Raw genomic sequence first — 20,211 nt, 5'->3', positions numbered from 1 at the left:
AGTACACTNNNGNTGTCTTCAGACACACCAGAAGCCAGCCTCATCAGATCCTATTACAGCTGGCTGTGGACCACCATGTGGTTGCTGGGAATTGAACTCAGGATTTCTAGAAGAACAGTCAGTGCTCTTAATTGTTGAGCCATTTCTCCAGCCCAGGGCCACACCTTTTAATAGAGCCACTCCCTAGGCCAAGCATATACAAACCATCACATGTAGCTTCTCTGACATTTTCTAAGAGAAACGATCTCACAGCAAATTTCCCATTTCTCTGGCTGTCACAGTCTCTTCATAGTTTCTTCAGTAATGATCCTGGAGCCTTGCATGCAAGAGTTGTATTATACACGTAGTTACCGGACTCTATAACTCTACATGTTAATAGTTGTGGTTTTCCATAATGGTCCTGTCTGTTGCAAAGAGAAGTGTCCTTGGTGAGAAGTATACTTCTCTGTTGATATGATGATGAACATTTAGAGTATAGTTAGGGATTTTGCTGGTTTAGTAAAGTGGTGGTTGTACTCCAAAGTCTGTGACTTCACTAGGTAGGTTTACAGAGCCAAGCTTAATTTCCCTCTTGTTGAACAGGTCTTAAATTCAATTAGAGAGCTGTTGTTTGCTCTTGAGCTATGTCTCTATTGCACCGTTAGGGTTAGTGTGCCACGATGCTTGTGGTTGTGGTTCATAGGTGTCATAACTGGGTAGGACTGTTGGGTGCATCCATTCTTTGGAAGTTTGCATGGCATTTCTGGCTCCATGAAAGCTAGTCCCCAGGAAGGAGGCTTTCAAGTCAGATCCAGCTCTGGTCCTCTGAGCACCGTGTCTGAGGTTCATGGTTGTCTTCAGCAATAGGGGCTTAGGAAGGTCTGATTTTATTTGGGCTTTTCAGCTTCTTCAGATATAAAGTTTCAAGTCAAAGTTATTTCCTTGAGTCTGATGTTTGAATTGTAGCACTGTGCTAAGGTCATGAATGAAATGCTTAACTCTTGAATCAGACTCTTTAATTTTCCCTTGCTCCCAGGGACTCGGACTGGTTGTACTTTGAGATCAATTATAAAGTGATACAGGGAATCCTCCTGGTGCCCTGGAAAGATGGGCCAAGTTGGTAACATTTGGAGTGTGAGTACCATCTATGCTGAGGATTTGAGCTGGTTGGCATGGTACCTAATTTGGATGGCTAGAGCATGGTATACTTTGACAAAGCTGCCATTCCTATGGGTCAGCGAAACATCATTTTTAGTTTAAAACTAGTTGCTCTTTCTATTTCTATTTTTGGAAGGTTGGAAGTGGTTGGGATAGATATGAATAAGCTATAAAAATAAATGTCCAAAAATTAAACTGCAAAGAGCCACATACTATTTCTCATATAACATGATTTAAACAGATTATGACAAAGTTGAATGATTAAATCACTCAGCATTGATATCTTCATACGAGGACACGGGGCATTTAAGCCTACAGTTCTGCCCAAAGCATGTGTTTTAGAGTGTTGTATTCAAGTGTAACATACTCTGTATTTTTGTGTCTTAGGCAACCTTTTCCTGCACCTGCCAGGACCAGTACATTGGCACCTTCTGTGAAGAATTTGATGCCTGCCAGAGGAAACCCTGCCAGAATGAGGCAAGCTGTATTGATGCAAACGAGAAGCAGGACGGGAGCAATTTCACTTGCCTTTGTCTTCCAGGTAAGATTGACTTAGTCAGTAGTCAGCAATGTCTCTCTGGAGCATGTATATGCATCTGTTAAGGAATGGGCAAACAATTCTTTGTCCAGCTGCCTGAAGTTGTTTACCTGTAGGAAACTTTCATCCCACATAATGCTTGCTGTTGTGCAGTGAGATTTTAAAAACATTTTTGCAGAAGCTATTTAAAAGTTTTTTCTTTAATTCTTTGAGAGTTTTATATATGCACATAATGAAATATGATTGTATCTATTTCCCATTTACCAACCCCCCTCAAGTCCCCTGGCTCTCCTTCCCTGCAATGCCCACCCCTCAACTTCATATCCTTTTATACTCCTTAAAAAAAATAGTCCAGCAAGTCCAATAAGTGTTGCCCATATGTGCATGTGGGCGGAGCCATCCACAGGAGTCTAGAAAACCTACCAGTGGCCACATCCTCAACAAAAAGAATGAGTCTCCTTTCCCCAGTGGCTATCAACTGCCACAGCTCCCTCAGTTAGGGATAGGGGTGTGACCTCACCAATCTGTGCTAGATTATGGGTTGGTTTGATGAAGGTCTTGTGCAGGCAGTTAGTTGTGGTTTATGAGATTCTTTGATTCATGGGTAATTTAGAGATTATGAACATAGTAGATTAGAATTTGAGTTGATTCAACAACAAACTCTTACCATTTTCAACAACAAACTCTTATCTACTTTCATTTGCTTAGTAAAACAGTAGCTTGTAAACAGAACTTGTCTAGTTGTTGAGCAAAGTTGTGGTTTTGAGAAAAGTCATGTATGTGTCTGAACAACATAAAATGAGTTTCATATTATTGTTAAAATTTGTATTACAAAGAAAATGTTATTATCAACTGTGATTGATATTTCTCTTGAAACTAGCAATACTTCCAGAAAGAAGGTCATCAAAGATGTAAAATACTTCAGGAGAATCTATCAGGAGGTTTCTGAATTTAGAATGAATTGAATCAGGTTTGTTCAAAATTCCTGGTAATCTGCCATTGCCTCTTTCCCATGTTGGCCTTCTGAGTTGAACTGATAAATCATCTCTTTGGGGCTTGAGCCTGCCTGGTTTTGGAAAGGAATACACACACAACTCTCTCTGTTGTGCCAAACCCTGTGCTTTAGTAGTAGACAGGAAACACATGACTAAAATGAAATTTAACTTTTAAACTGGGATTTATTTTATTAAAACCTTCTAACGTCAAAAATATAATTTTCTTCAAAGGAGCCATTTCTTTTTCTTTCTTTTTTTTTCTGGAAAGAATAGCTGTGATACACATTCACACCTGCCACTGCCAAAATATTATTAGCATCTTGCACTGGATTTCCATAATGTTTCAAAGCACCGCATTGTTCTGACTAATGGGTGATTTTTAGACTATTTTTAGGAACTCATCATTCTGAGGCAAGTGTAACACACGAGCCTGTCTACATCTATCCGGGTGGGCACCTCTACCTGGGAACAAATCTTAGCATCTACTGTGAGTTCTCACACATAACCCAAGGAGTGTATAGAAGCATCGTGATGCTGCATTTAAAGATGGGCAGATTCAGATCTTTCCTCTTTATGTGTGGAGTCTGGAGGCTGAAGGATATATTCAAGGTCACGAGGCCTGTGGGAGAAACAGAGACAGCTCCATCGCTCTGGGCCCGTCTCTGAGTCAGAAAGCTTTTCTTTGCACACCAATGTCTCCTCAGTTTTCTATTGAAAGTTTTGATGAGTATAAATGCATTGACCCCAATGGCATTGTCTCTTCTCAGGACCAGCAATGGCACCAACTGGAACTAAGTGGCTACAAAACCAAAATTTTGTGGCGCAAAATTTCAAGTGGGCCTTTCTGTTTACTGGTTATGTGACATCCTAACCTTCCATAAAGCCCTGGCAGGTCTTTTCATCTTTAAAATAAAGGTTGATGCAAAGATTATTCATTCATCTGACAGCTATTTAACAAATGCTTGGTACGTGTCAGGTATTCTCTGGGTTCTGTGGATATAATTGTTTAAGTCTTTGTGTACAGTGAGGTCATAGTTTAAGGGTGGAGATAGCTAAACCACATGCATGTGTGGGTTTACTATGGCGTCTATATGTGTGCATACATGTGTACATGTATGTGGTCAACAGAAAGAAGCAAGGTGCGATGGGCTCAATGAAGAAGCAAAAAGCAAAGCGACAGAGAGTAGGGTCATTAGGGAATGCCTTTCTAAGACTGAAATCAGAGACCCCCAGGAGATGAACTTGTCAACAAAGTGAACATCAGTGGGAGGAAAATGTCAGGTCTACCCACATACTATGATATGATCTGAATACTTGTATTCCCCAAAGCATGTATGTTGACATGGAACTACCAAGAAGATGGTATTAAAAGGTAAACCTCAGAGGTGATTGGTCACGGGCATGATACGTGCATAAATGGAGTTGCTGTCCTTATAAAATATGTCCCTGTTTTCCTTTCCACCATGTAATGACGTATAAAAAAAGCATCATTTTTGAGGAAGGAGGACCTTACAGATACTCAATCTGCTGGCACTTTGATTTTGGACTACTCAACCTCGAGCTGTATCAATATAATGCTGGTGGCGTTTATTGGTTCTCCGCTGTGAGGTACTTCGCTCAGGCAGCCTTAATGGACTAAGATAACACAAAAGGTCCTGCGGTAGGAACTTGCCTACAATGTCTGTGGGGCAGGCATGCAGAGCATAGGAGAACCAGGAATGCGTGGAACACAGATGAACAGCACCAGCTTACAGCAATGAGCAAGGTTCTTGTCCCAAGGATGATGAGAGACTTTGATGACTAACTACGGTGGGCCATGTGATGATGGCTCTTCACCAGCAGGCATGCTGAGAAGATGACTAGGAGACTACTGGCCATCCAGGCAGTATATAAGCACAACTGGCCTGATGCTTGTAGAAGGCTTTTGACTAGGGATGCATGTGAGGGGAGAACTGATTTCTGGTAGGTTGGATAGGAAATATGGTTGCAGTGAGACACTGTGTGTGACATCAATTTTTTTTTTTAAATAGCTCATTGAGATATCATCCATATACTATTGAAATATAAGATTCAGTGTTTTTTTTTAGTACATTCAGGGTTGGGTAATTATAATTACAATAAATTTTAGGACATTTCATCACCTCAAAATATGGATTCTAGTATTTTCCCAACCTCCAGCCCTAGGCAGCTTTCTGCTTCATAGATTTGCCTTCTTTAGACACTTCATATAAATTCAGTCATATGATAGGCAATGTTTATAAGCAGCATTTTCCATTGAGTACAATGCTTCTAAAACTCTTTCATGACATGATGTGGATGGGTTCCACTTTCTTCTTGATGCCTGAGTAATTCCCCCCTGAGTAGACACACCATTCTTTGGCCACCTACTCATGTCCTTATGGTAGGCTACTGTGGAAAATGCTGCTGTTTTCCAACGTACTCTGCCTTGTGTCATTTCTCATCTTTACCATAATTTCATCTCTTCTCCACCTCTCTGCTTTCTATCTGCTAGGGTCTGAAACCTGCTCCCCTCATACCATTAAGAAACCAACAGATCATCCCTGCTTCTCCGTGTTTAGCTTTTTTCTCTCCTTTCTCCTTTCCCTCTCTCTTCCTTTCTCTTGAACTCCAGTTCCCTCTCTTCTCTCTTCCCTCTTCCCTCTTCCCTCTTCCCCTTTTTCCTTGCCCCTGGTACACATTGATCTGATAGGTGATTTCCTAAATGAAGTCACTTGGCTTGCTCACATCTGTTTCGTGGACCTGCTTCTCTAGGTCAGTGGTCAGTGCCATTTCCTCCCTAGTCCTCACTCTGCCCACAGTGCTAATCTTTTTAAGAAGCATTCTCTGTGTGGTTTGCAGAGCCCTGTATCCATTTTCTGTATCCATTTTCCTGAGTTCTCACAAGATCTCCACCTCCCCTTCCTTTTCCTTTTACTCATTCTCCTGGGCCTTTGGTAGCAATTTTTCATTTTGAACTGTCACCACAAGGATGGCTTCCAGACTGTCTTTCCAGTCTGGCCTCTCACCTCAGCTCTAGCAGCATTATTGGACTTGGCATTGATGCATCTGCTCATTCCTGCTGGCGCTGGCCTCCCTCATTGCTCAGACTGGATGCTGGACATTGATGGCTCTGCCTTTCTATCATTTATCCCTGGACACTCACCAATTCACTTTATTTATGATGATTCTCTATCTGATTCTTTCTTCCTATTCCACCACCACAACCCTGATTCAGACTGCTGTCATCTGCTGCCTGAGTAATGGTGACAAGCCTCAGCCTCCCTCCATTCCATCTTGCTTTGTACACACTGCTGGTGAGACTTGGGAAGCTCAGGTCTGGGATGACTAAAGAGATGCTCTAGGCTGAGAAGTGGAAATTCAGTGCCTTGGTGTTGTTTTGTCCGCTCTTTTGGTTTTTCCTGGCTTTGGGGAAATGCTTTGATCTTACTGGGCCTCTGTTCAAAAGAAGGTTGAAAGAAGGTAGTCAATGGCTACAGTTCAGTGACTGTTTTGATAATACAGTAAGAACCAGGCTGCCTACTGCCCCTGCCTCAAAGTTGGTTTGTTGGTCCTCATGGTCTTCTTAAATAAATTTCATGAAAGCAGGAGAAAGGACACATGATTAAGAGCCCTAGGTTTATAGTTGGCCATTCTCTTTGAGATCCATAGTCATCATTAAACTCTACCTGACTCCTCTGATCTCAAGTAAACTTACCATGAAACAGAGCAATAGAATTGATCTCGAAAGAGTGAGCAAGAATACAACATACATACACAAACATATGTGTACATATATTCTGTGTTTGTACTTGTGAAAATGGCATACAACACACACATATATATATATATATATATATATATATATATATATATATGCATACATCATACACCTGCACACAGACATACACATGCATTCGTGTGCACTCACTTGTCACACACACACACACACACACCAGATTGTGTGCACTCACTTGTGACACACACACACACACACACACACACACACACACAGAGGCTAGGATGGGAGGCTCATATAGGACACTTCTCTGTCTGGTCTTGGACATTGATACAAGAGAAAGGTGAAGAACAGAATTCTTTTTTCTGCCCTTCTATCCTAAGCCTGGTTGTAAGGACTTCTTTATGGCTATTGAATGCCATCCAGCCCAGAGGTATCCACAAGACAAGACTGCTCAGACATAGGTTCAAGCCAATAGAAAGTCTTTATTAGTTGGTTGGTGACTCCCTGAGTGTTCAGGACCTGAGGACAGTCCCAAGCTGTCCTCAGGGTGAGATTTTAGGCATAAAAGTTACACCCTGGCTTGATACACCTCAACTAGTAAGAATAGTCACCCAGGGAGTGGTGGCACACGCCTTTAATCCCCGCACTCGGGAGGCAGAGGCAGGTGGATTTCTGAGTTCGAGGCCAGCCTGGTCTACAAAGTGAGTTCCAGGACAACCAGGGCTATACAGAGAAACCCTGTCTCNAAAAAAAAAAAAAAAAAAAAAAAAAAAAAAAAAAAAAAAAAAAAAAAAGTCACCCAGAAGCAGAAGCAAAGAAGCCAGAAAGCAAGGTTAGTATGTTTAGTGACTTTCCCATAACTCTGAACTTTGATGGATTAGGTCTTTGTTCTCACTTTGGTAGGTGGTGCTGCCTCTGTTGTTGCTGGGTTTAAAGGCCTGAATGGAACCCCCATCATGGTGTCAGTTGTGCTAAGTAAGCTCTGGGGCCTGTTATACTTTACGTTTTTTCCCTCTTCCATAATTATGTACAAAACTCTTAAATAAGTAACATTAATGTTTTATATTAAAATAATGCTTGCTGGTGACTTCCATGGTTAGTAAATATACCATGTCAGAACAATCTAGAAGACTTATTTTTGTTTTTTCATCTTTATGTTTATTTTGAGAGTGGTATGTGTGTGTGTGTATGTGTGTGTGCGTGTGTGTCTGTGTGTCTGTGTGTCTGTGTGTGTCTCTGTGTGTGTGCATGTGCGTGCATGTGCATGTGTGTGTGTGTGTGTGTGTGTAGAGGACAGTTTGTTTTTCTAAACCACTATTCTTTTTGTTCTCACTACTTTTGCATATTTTACTATTGGATGGTGATGCTTTCTTTCAATCCTTGAGACTAAGTTTTTTTTTAGTTCTGTGGAATACTAAGCTTTCTTTTATGCTTTTATTCATATCACATATTTCCATTTTAATTACATGTTATCAATTTCTCCTTTGTGAGCCATAGATAGCATTTTTTCTTTCCTTTTGGTTTTTAACTTAGGTTTACATTTGTCCAGACATTTCTGGTTTTCTCCTGCCAGGCCATTTTTCTCTCTCTCTGAATAATTTCTGCCTTCCCACATTGAGATTGCATGCCCCAAGATGGAATATCTTGATGGTGCTCAGATCCCTGCTATTTATTTATTACCCAGTGTGCTAATATTAGCTACTGCATTTTAGCAGCTGTGGCTGAGGCTCTGGTACCGGCTGCGTAAACCCCAGAGGGTAAGATCGGGAGCTGGTGGACTCTCTTGCTAGCATGAGGCTTTCCATTCAAGCCCAACAGCTTCACTCCACTGCACAGGCTAGATTATAAAAAGACCAGGCACACTAAAAATAGATCTCACTTTAATTCCCACCTTGGAAGCTTTCAGAACAGTGCTCCAAAGAAACAATTAGACTCTCTCTTACAGAGAGCCAAAGCAGAAAGGGAATGAATGTTTTTCATTTCAGCAGCAGAATTGTGGAATAAACAATTGTCTGGGAAGAGAGGTTAATTTTTTTTGTTTGCTTGTTCTTTTGTTTTGTTTTAAAGCTATCACTGATAAATTGCTTTTTAAATAGACCCATTTAGGCAATTTCTTTTCTGCATGTGATTCTTCCTTGACTTATGAAAGGTTTCTTTCATTAGAAGGGATTGGGCAGTGCAGTTATAAGGACAGGAGGGTGGGTGGGATAGATTTTTTTTTTTATGTCCTGGAAGTCAAAAGATGTTACATAGCTTTAGTTTTCTCATTTACCTCTCAATTTTAAGATGCATCTTATAACAAAATATAAGATAGTATAAAGTCAAGTTTTCCAAAGATATGTTAGATACTGTGTAATTTGTGAACACTTAGAGAATGGGTTTATTATTTGATGCTTCCTTAAATCTGGGTGGACACCTTCTGCCTGGTGTTTTTGTCATGAACAGGCTCTGCCAGGGTACAGGTCCTGTCAAATGCGCTTCGGTTCACAAAGCCTTGCTTATGCTCAGACTTCTATAAAAGCACCAAGGCTTAGGCTAGACCTTCCCCGGGTGTTCCATGCATCTCTGAAAACATCCTTGTGCACCCCCGAATCTCACTGTTTCCTTATATCTTTGTTATACTAGAATGTTCTCTAAAGAAAATAAGTAAACTCTGTGACTTGCAGGGAGTGTTTCCAAACTGCCCATTTCAAATCAATCACTTTATTCTGAATAAGTTCCTCAGTAACTTATAATTTTGAGTGTCAAATCATGTGCTTTAAAATGGTCTCTGATTTGGAGATAAAAAATTATAAGGTACTCCTAGGATTCTGATTATCCAAAATTCTCTGAACATGCTGCTCTGATTCATAAGTGAGTGGTCCTATGCGATGAAAGGAGGAGGGACTGGGATAAATGTCACCATTTTCAGTCTGGAAGGAGAATATCCCTCTGACCTTGGGCTTCTAGCCCAGCATGGGGTCATTTTGGACCAGATGGTTCTTTGTGGTGGAGACTGTACTATTTTAAGGATGTTTGGCAGTACTCTGTACCCACTCCATGCCAGGGGCATCCCTAGGGATTGGACATTGAATAGTGTCACCAGACATTTCAGGTGACCCTGAGGGAGATTCAGGGTCAGCTGAGAACCTAACCAGGTTAGTTAGGTTCTAACTAACTAGAAGCTAACCTGATCAGGGGCTATTGAGGCAGAAAAAGGTGATGAGGTTTGTTTCAACCATGTTAATTTGCCATGTGGTTGGATGGACGGTCTTAACCAGAGAAACAAGACTGAAGCTTAGAAGTGACCAGCTTCATTCTCCACCCATCTCAGGGCCCTCTGAAGGATAATTGCTTATTGCATTTTCCCAAGTTGGGGGTGCAGGGCACTGTAGCAAAAGCCAGGTGATTTTTTTTTTGATAGCCTATGTCTTAACTTAGTCTCTGTTCTATTGCTGTGAAGAGATACAGGGAACAAGGCAACTTTTTATAAAACGAAATCATCCAACCTGGGGCTTGCTTACAATTTTAGAGGTTCAGTTCATTAAACTCTCATCATGCAGGGTAACAGGCAGACTTGGTGCTGAAGTGGTAGCTGAGAGCTTAAGGTCCTCATAGGCAGCAGGCAGACAAAGGGCCTGGTGTGAACCAAACCCCAGTGGTGCCCCTCCTTCAACCAAGCCACACCCCTAGTCCTCCCCTAACAGTTCAAATGCAAATATATGAGCCTGCAGGGGGCGTTCTCATTCAAACTACTACAGTATATTTTGTGATATAACCTTTCCCTCTCCTTTTAAACAAACAAACAAACAAACAACAAACAAACAAACAACCCAGCTGTGTGTTCATTTTAATGCCCATTAGGAGAAAGAGTGGGAAGCACATTTCATCCATCTGGCTTCTGGGCGTTGTTTCTTTGGGATAGGCAAATATCTTACTTAAAGGATTCAGTGATTTAAGGGAAAAACCTTAAATAAATGGACTCATTATTTGAATAATTATTTGTGCTGAGAAATATTTTATGTTACGAGGGTCTAGAGCTTAATAAGACAAATCCCTGATTCTCAAGGAGTTGAAAACGCATGTGTAAGGCAAATGCACTTGCGTTCATCAGATGAAAGTACTTATAACTGAATGAATGAGAGAATCATATCAGGTAATGGTAATTATAAAGAGATGGAGCATGGGCTCTGGGGATAAGGCCTGCTCTTAGGATCTTCTAGGTGACATGGTGACAAGTTCAAGAGTAAAGGAGGGCCATAGCCCCAAGTCCACACACAGATAGACAGACAGAGAGGCATTTCCATACACACACACACACACACAGACAAACAAGACAGATAGACAGGCATTTCCATAAACACACACACAAACAAGACAGACAGACAGACAGGCATTTACACACACACACACACACACACACACACACACACACACACACACACACTATAGACAGACAGACAGACATTTCCATACACACACACACACACACACAAACAAGACAGACAGACAGGCATTTACACACACACACACACACACACACACAAATAAGACAGACAGACAGGCATTTACACACACACACACACACACACTATAGACAGACAGACAGGCATTTCCATACACACACACACACACACACACACACACACACATTTTAATAGGAAAGGGATTGTCCGTTGTGTTTGTTCTCTTAGGAGAATTAAATTTAAATAGTGATTTCTGAGACCTGTTTAACATCTTAATGTAATCTAACAACCTCACATTTCATTTTAAAATTCATTAGTTTTTAAAGAAAAACCCTGATATCCATTTTGACATTGTGATTGGAATCATGTCTGACAGAGTCTCTCAGACACAACATCTTTTCAGTTGGGATGTGTTTAATCTTGGGATTCCCACATGCCAGATTAGCCTAACCCAAACCCAAAGTGACGATACTGAGTGTTGAACGGGACCAACACCATCCTTTCTGTATTTGGTTTGTTTTTGGTACATTTCTCAGTGCTGTGGCCAGAAGCAACTTAAAGGAGGAAGGGTTTACTTTGGCTTGCAGTTCGAGGGATACAGTTTGTTATGGAGGGGGAACCATGGTGATAAATGACTCTACAGTTGTGGAAGCTTAGAACAAAGGCAAGAAGTGTGCCTGGGATATAAGGCCCCAATGTCTTATGTGGTGATTAACTTCCTTTAGCAACCAGACCCAGATCTTTCATTGGAGACTAGTGTGAAGCTTGTCATTGCCCTGCGTTTTATGGGACGTGTAAGTGCCACTCACCTATTTGGCATAGTTCTATGCCTTCACATACATTTTCTGTCATTCTTATTGACTGTCCACTTGGGAGTTTGACATGGTTCTTTGGGAACCACATACTCACTTATGTATGTAAGAGCACATTTACCTAAAACATCCCGCCAGCCACTAGGTCACCTTTCCTTTGGCACTGGCACACTCAAGTCTGTCTTAAATATTTGCATGCTTCTCTGGGTGTCTGTTCCCACTGTAACAGGTCTGGAAAATGCCGTGACTGTTCGGCATGCTTCTCTAAAAAAGAGACCGTCCCACTCTCAGCAGGATAGATAGAAAACTCAAAGAGATTTTATATTTTGTTCCATTCAAATTCCTGTCAACTGCTTATTGAGTCTTGACTGTCTGGTTATAAGATTAAAAAACAAAACAAAACAAAACAAAACCAACCAACCAAACAAAAGTCATGCAAACAAACTAACAACTGAAAAGACAGAAGGCTCGGGAAGGATGATTAATGTTAGTCTTAGGTATCCAGTCCTGAGAATCATGAGTGTGTATGTGTGTGTGTGTCTGTGTGTCTGTATGTGTGTGTGTGTGTATGTGTGTGTGCATCTCTCTCTGTGTGTGTGTGTTATGGTTGACAATTTCTATCGGGCTGCTAGTCTCTGAAGGTCTAAGAAATATCTTGCTAATGGTTGAGAGCTCCTGAATTCATGCTTGTGGTTCTTTATGCTTTGCCTCTCTTCTTCCAGAGCTGGCCATTGTCAGCGGATGGGAATGATGTAATAGTCATTCCCTAGTAACTCACAGGAGGCCAACAATGATTCTTGGCTCCACATGACCAGCCTGGGGTGGACAGGCATCTATACCTCTCTGCACATGCACGGGCAGATATTGGCTGTAGTTGCCATGATGCTATCTATCGATCCTTGGATTCTAGTAGTTACTATGTATTTCCAGTATTGCCAGGGATGCTCTGTGTCCCATCAGCTTGCAATCTCAGCCTGCCTCTCTGTGCCTCCTCTTTACCCACTTCCCCCAATGGATGCCTCCATTATCGGTCTTCATTTGTAGAAATGCTGAGCCATAGGCACATCAGGAGACTCAGATTACAGGTCACTCTACTTACCCAAAGTCTTTCAAATATGATTTTACTGTTTCTCATGCTTTCAAAATTTGTAAAGACTTTAAAGCACAAGGGGAAGAAAATAATGAGGTAATGTTTACTCCAGACAGGACCTCCCTCACTAGGGCACCATATTGATCTTGGCATATGAGAAATGTTTTATCAGTCCTTCTGAAGTGATGTAGAATTTCTGCAGTCACCCACTCAATGCCTGTTGGTCCCCTCAAGTCACTATGACAGCCCCAACACCCAGCACATTAAAATGTAAATTAATTTCTTTGTTTACTTATAAAACCTGTATACAGAACTGGTATTTTGAATAGGACCTCAGATTCACTCTACTTACAGTTTGAAATCTTTAGGTCTGTAAAAATAAGTGCATGGGATGTTTGTATATTTCCACACAACTGCAGCTCTTAAAAGATAAAATTTTGATATTAATACATATAACAAAAAAGGAATCATTGGGAATGGGAGGGAGACGAGAGTAATGGGGTTGAATATGGTCAACATGGAAGCAAATATGAAGATGTAATGAAATCTATTGTGTATAATTATTATATGCTAATAAAAAGATTAAAAACATTTAAGTTTATAAATGAGCTACACATTAGAGAGGACATTAAAATCAATCTTTAAAAACAATCCTCCTTTGAGAAGGACACATAATGAAATATTTATAAAAGTGCAGTTTGTTTTAAGAAATCCTTATGGGGAAGCTATGAGGAAACCAGATGACGTTTCATAGAAATGTTAATGGCACTTAAATGTTAATGGCACTTAAAGCTAGGTGACGAGGGTGGAGGGTTAGATCTGAATCTCTTCATATTTAAATACTTTTGAAATTTCAAATCATTCAAAGCAATGGCCATTAAAAATCTCATCTATCTATCTATCTATCTATCTATCTATCTATCTATCTATCTATCTATCTCTCTATCTCTCTATCTATCTATCTATTTTTTCCAAGATAGGGTTTCTCTCTGTAGCCCTGGATGCCCTGGCACCGACTCTGTAGACCAGGCTGGCCTCAAACTCAAGAGACCTGTTTACCTCTGCCTCTCAAGTGATTCAGTTAAAGGCATGTGCTACCACCACCTGGCTAATGTCTTCCTATTTTTTTTATTTTTTCTTTTTAAATGAGGCTGACACTGTAGTCTAAGTTGGCCTGGGATTTGAGATCCCTCTGCCTCAGCCTCCTAAGTCTGAGATTACAGGAAGGAATTAAGATGTTCTATTTCCTGTCGAGGCTGCTTACTGATTTAGGCATAGCTGAGTTTAAGGGCTTGGGCCCAGGAGTTTGAATCCCTGGGACTGTGCAAATGATTTAATCTTTCTAATCCTCAATTTCCTTATTTATAAAAGGGAGGGATGAGAAAGGAGACGTCCTGGACTGTGTGTATGATTAGACTAATGTTGGTTAAGAGTCAAGGAAGGTGTTCCCTGTCGCGGACTCCCTTTGTAAACTTTGTAAACCCTCAAGGCAGTAAAGTGGCCAGGTCCCCCCTACTCTCTGAAGGGCTCTAGCAGCCAGGCCCCTCCCCCAGATCACCCTAGCTGTTATAAGGTCATCTCCAGCCCCTCCACAGGACCCTCCAAGGTTATGCTAATTTTAGGTGAAAAGTCTGAACAAAGCCACCAACAGAAATAGGAAAACCCACCAATCTCCCTACAGACCAATCCCTGAGCTCCCCCAGCTCAGAGCTTGAGATCCCAGCAATCCTCATCCTGGAAATCTTCACCCTAGAAAGCTCCACACCTCCCAAGAACTCCTATATAAGCACGGTGCGTTGTCCACATCCCTGCTGTTGTTAGTTCCCTCCTGGGAGCATAGACTGCCACTCCTGCATTCGTCCCTCCACATCCTGGACCCTCCGATAAATAAATCTCTTTCATGAGATTTGCTGCCTCATGCGACTTTCTCATTGGAAGAAGACAAGAAGCAATGATGAGAAGGGAAGAAAAGAAGGAGCCAGACTGAGGCTCCTCAGCTCCTCAGCTCAGCTGGTGATACCCTCCCCTGGAAGCTGCAAATCTCTGCTTCCTCTCAGAACTATGTGGTTCCTGGGCTCTGGTGTGTCATTCCACTGGGACACTGTCCCAACTCAAAGCTGTGTGGTTTCTGGGCCCTTGTATCTCCCTTCCTTGTATCTCCTTGCTTCACCCTTCAGAGCTTTGTGGTTCCTGGGCTTCGGAGTCCTGGGACACCTTCCTATCCGAGCAGAAAGGCCATCGTAGTGAGCATATGTGAACATACTGGTTTTAGCCCAATGTTCTCGGCATTCCACTTGCAAGCATACTGACTCACGCGTTCGTTGAAGCTTTCATTTGAAGATACATCCTTTCTGTGATGTCATGCTCAAAGATTCCTTTCGGGATTCAGAAGTAGCTTCTCGTCTGGGTGTTGGGAGTTTAGTCTACAGGCTGGCCTCACTCCCATACCTTTTACTATTTGGAAATGCCTTGGCTGGTTTGAAAGTGAGTGAGGAGGATGGCTGGAGATGCTGAGACGGTGGGTGGCTTCAGGTCACTGTAATCCACATGAACTTGGCAGGTTAACTGGGCCTTGGACAGTCCATCTCTCACTCAACTCATTGAGTTTTGCAAGTCTCAGCTGCCTGTGCTAACGAAAGTCTTTCAAAACCAATAATCTGTGTGTGTGTGTGTGTGTGTGTGTGTGTGTGTGTATGTGTGTGTGTGTGTGTGTGTGTATGCGTGTGTGTAGTTAAAACTATCATGGCAATTTAATACTCCTGAATGGTTATAATTGTGTAGAAAATATGTCTTGACTAAAATTTACAACAGGTATTTTCTCCAGACTATCCAATGGTCCTGTCACTCAAATATCACAACTGAGGGCACCTTTTTTTTTTTTTTCCATTTAAAAAGTTTTTTTAAATAAAAGTATTTTATTTTATATCTTGAATTTTCCATATTTTTCTTAAGCATCACCCACTCTAAGACAAGGAACATTTTAGTGTGCTATTTTCTCTAAGCTTGTCTCCCCAGAGGGCTTTGTTTTAAAAGTGAATTAAAAAACTGGGATTCATTTAAAGCCTTCAGGTTGCCCAAGGTGTTCCAGGAGATTTACAGCCTGATTTTCCCACCGTTTGCCTGCGATTATGTTACTATCCCACAAGATTACCTGGGGCTGGCTTCATGGGAAAGGGAGAGCTGGATTTATGACTCAAATAAGTATCAAGAATAATATCTCTTAGTCTTTAAAATGAGAGCACAGGGTACAGAATTAACACAGGTGGCTGCTTTTAGTTCTAAATATTATCCATTAAAATATTTAATCCCTCTTATATAAAGGTATGGTGGTGACTCTGGGAAGGTAACTGGCATTTCAGTCCAAGGGTACTCTATGTCAGAGAGACACCGTCCTAGGGACAGTGGAATTCACTCTCAGCTTCTGAGACTTCCAATGTATAAAATTCACAGCAAAGTCAAGAGAAAACAATTTTTAAAATGAGTGAATTTTGAATCATACTTCTAATGCTATGGTAGTTTCTGGTTATAAAACTACATGAGATCAAGAAGTCTCAAATAAAGCCAGGCGTGGTGGCACACACCTTTAATCCCAGCACTTAGGAGGCAGAGGCAGGCAGATTTCTGAGTTTGAGGCCAGCCTGGTCTACAAAGTGAGTTCCAGGACAGCCGGGGCTATACAGAGAAACCCTGTCTCAAAAAAAAAAAACAAAAAAAAACAAAAAAAAAACCCTCTCAAATACACTCTTAGGCAAGGTGGCTGCTTCCAAGGGTGGGTTCTGGTTGAGTTCCTTAGTTTGAGGGAGGCTATGGTAGTTTTGGAAGGCCAGGTCTCAGACAATGGGCATCTTCTTTTTACTGCAGGTTATACTGGAGAGCTTTGCCAGTCCAAGATTGATTACTGTGTCCTAGACCCATGCAGAAATGGAGCCACATGTGTGTCCAGCCTCAGCGGGTTCACCTGCCAGTGCCTGGAAGGTAAGATGTCATTCAATACTCTTGGAAGCTTTTTATTTTCCACTATAAGTCATAAATTCTTTTGATCAGTTTGGTACTTCTAGTTTCTAAATACTTCATACAAGAGAATCTATCTATCTATCTATCTATCTATCTATCTATCTATCTATCTATCATGTATCTCTCTATATATCATATGTCTATCACCTGTCTATATCTGTCTATCCTCTCTCTCTCTCTCTCTCTCTCTCTCTCTCTCTCTCTCTCTCTCTCTCTCAAAAACCAGAAGATGATTCACTATCTTTTGTTGTTTTATTATTTATTGTGAAATGGTCTTATGTAGCCCAGGCTGGCCCAGAACTTGCTATGTAGCTGAATATAACTTTAAGTTCTGGATCTTTTCTGTTCCTACCTCTTGAGTGCTCAGATTATAGGCATTCATTGCAATGCCCCACATGGGTCCCCTTTACCACTATGTTTGAATAATACATGCAACCCAGACACTTTGGTGATTTTGACATATATAATGAATTCTAACAGAACAGAGCCCGATAGTGAAACTCTACCCAAGATTTCTGTACATTTTAGTTCCCATACCAAGTCACACTAACAGCGTCCAGCACGAAGTCTGTCTTCTTTGTGCTTTATGGCAACTATCTACTTTAGAAAAGTTAAGCTACTGGGTAGTCTGATCTTTAGGGCTGTTTTTATTTGAACAGATGATTTACTGTTAAGAAGGAAAAATAAAACAACAAAACAACAAACCAGGCAGGTAATCGAAGACAGAGCTTGGCATTAAGGAATGGTTTGTTCCCCTTTCTGCTGTGAGGGGATTACTCTAAATCCTTAATGTTGTAAGAACAACACAGTGGTAGTTTTTCCTTGCCTAAAACCTGTCAAGCAGGCTCTTGATTCACAGCCATCACACAGGTAACTATGTAGAGTTCCATACTCTGCAGAGGTTAAACGTAGATCCTGCCTAGATGTCGACATCTCAGTACTTCAAATCGCCCTCGGCTGTCTCTGGCCAAGCGTTGGGGCTCTTTTGGGGGGCTACTTTTTTGGGTTCTATTTATCTACCATGGTTCCAACTTTATTCTACCCTCATCCTTTCCAACCCCCTGACACTAGGTAGGAGAGAAAGAAGGTTAGAAGGGAAAGGGGTGTGTGTGACCATTTTAGGCTACTTCTTGCTGTTTAGGGCCAAGTACAATCTCCATTGTCAGAATCTCTCCAACTTCTCATCTCTCAGCTCACGGCCCCTTGACACACAGCAGCACCAGGAACTGGACTCCTCCGAGCATGCCTCTGGCCCCTTTCCAGGCGCTCACGTCTATACCCTCTCAAAAGGCCCCAGAAATCCAAACGTAAACTGTCTGCAGCTGGGCAAAATAATCATGATCCTCCTCATGACAAGACAAATCGTAGTCACTTGCTGTGAAGCAAGCTCTGATCTCTCACCTGGGGCTAAAACAAAAACAAATTCACATATCTGGGTTTTTAAAGAGACCCAAAGTTCTCACTACAACCAAGAGCCTGGTCCTCCTTTTAATATTGGGGTTCCAGTGAGCTGCACTTGGGTTAATTCCTGCTCACCCAGAAAGGAGCATGAGCAGGATGGCTGAGTTTCACCCCCAAACCCAGTTTTGTGTGTAGGTAATGCATATGGTTCCCATAGTGTAGAGGTACCACGTGCTCTATGAGCCTGCTCTTTAGAACGCCTCGTCTCCTATCTTTCTTTGGCAGTGCAGACAAAGAGGGAACACTTGGAGGCACACCAGGGCAAGAAGCACCATTGTTACTTGCCCACAAATACTCTGCAGTTTCCCAAAGCTTTGTCACACTTGGGATGAGTCAGTTGCCACCTACTTCTTCTAGACTTTTTCCTTCGGTCAAAGTCAGGATTCAGAGATATTATGGATCCAAGTAGGAATTTTTTTGCAAAAAAAGTTTATTCAACTCCCAAGCACTTTATTATTTCTTTGATATTTACCAGAAAGGTACAACAAAACTCCAGAGGCTCCAAGAGGACAGATTGCGCAACTTGAGCTAGAGTTTCACTAGCTATCATTCCTTCTTGGCAGACTTTTCTGAGTACTTGCTACATACCAGGTGCTGTGCTAGGTAGGAGGTGTTGATGGTTAGAGAAGCTGATAGGGCCCCTCTTGGGTACCGTCTAGTTCACTGAGGGCCCGAGGATGGAAGTGATGCTAAGATGAGGGCTCGGAGGCAGTTGATTGGAAAGGGGATGGGGCGAGGTTGCAAATGGGCCCCTACTGATTCCTCCTGTAGTAGAGGCTTAGGGTTCGAGTTCAGCTCTTCCACTCACCTTTCTTCTATGAACAAGTAGCTTTGCCTTTGGGGGCCTCAGGTTCTCCTCTACAAGCTGATAATGTGTGCTATACAGGGTAAGAACAAAGTCAGGGCATCTCCCTGTTTTTATTAAAATCAGGTTCAGGTGCAAGTGCTCACTCCAGCAGCTGGATATGGTCTCCCTGTTTTTATTAAAATCAGGTTCAGGTGCCAAGTGCTCACTCCAGCAGCTGGATACGGTCTCAAGGGAGATTGGTGTTTTTGTTACTGTTCTGTCACTAATTGACATTAAACTGCTGGCAAATTCAAACAAACAAAAAAAAAATTGATCATTTTATTCTGGGACATTATTGAACATGACTGGAGAGAGATGAGAGAGAGTGAAAATAAGGAGAATGACTTGGGGATGGTTGGAGAAACCCAGGAAGTAATTGGCTTCCTGGAATTGAAAGCCTTCTGGGAAGAAGCAGGAAGCTGGAAGCAGGAAGCAGGAAGCAGGAAGCTGTGAGAGAATTTCAGGGAAAAAAGACAGAGGCTCTTGGGAAGGATTGACATGGAGGGCAGGGGACAGTAATGTGGAGATATGTGGCTCCTACCACATTCTAGTTGGTTGTGCTCTTTAATGGCGGCAACAGAAATGGAAATGTGGGTTTTATAGAGCTTGTATTTCAGGGGCCCTTGGTCCACACAAGTGAGTTACCACTGAGGAAGAGGATCTGGCTAAGTCTAAATAACAGCCATTGACCTACAGTAGTCTAAGCCCCGGGTACCCGGTCTATGACGCTTCCTCGTCCCAGGGGTCTATGCCCGCTCCATGTTGTGGAGACTGTGGTGCTCAGGCATTGAAAGGATGGGGGTGAGTATCGCAGAGATCTTTTTATACAGGGATCTCTCCCCATTGAAGATTGAGATGGCATTGGGTAGGTCTGGAATCTTTGTATCTGATGATGAGCATTTAGAAAGTCATTTAAAAAGCTTTTATTTAACAGTCTTTCTATTGAGTGTCATATGCACACATACACACACACATGCACACACACACATACACGTGCACAGACAGTCACGCATACACACTCACACACACGCACATACACTCACACACACAATCATACCCCCCACACTCACACACACACACACACACACTCACACCCTCCCCCACACCCTCCCCCCACATGCACATGCACACAT

General features: G+C 41.9%; 1 protein-coding gene across 1 annotated transcript in view; it reads left to right on the top strand.

The window, feature by feature from the left end:
- Dner (delta/notch like EGF repeat containing) overlaps positions 1 to 20,211 on the top strand; it is a 302,088-nt gene that overhangs the window by 185,818 nt on the left and 96,059 nt on the right. The window contains exons 6-7 of the mRNA XM_021198700.2: positions 1,525 to 1,678; positions 16,618 to 16,731. Coding sequence (XP_021054359.1) covers positions 1,525 to 1,678; positions 16,618 to 16,731 — 268 coding nt within the window. The remainder of the gene's footprint in view (positions 1 to 1,524; positions 1,679 to 16,617; positions 16,732 to 20,211) is intronic.

Source organism: Mus pahari, chromosome 5 (assembly GCF_900095145.1).
Source record: "Mus pahari chromosome 5, PAHARI_EIJ_v1.1, whole genome shotgun sequence".
In the NCBI taxonomy this organism is placed as follows: domain Eukaryota; kingdom Metazoa; phylum Chordata; class Mammalia; order Rodentia; family Muridae; genus Mus; species Mus pahari.
Note: the sequence above shows the minus strand (reverse complement) of the source record. Positions and strands in the feature narration are given on the sequence as shown.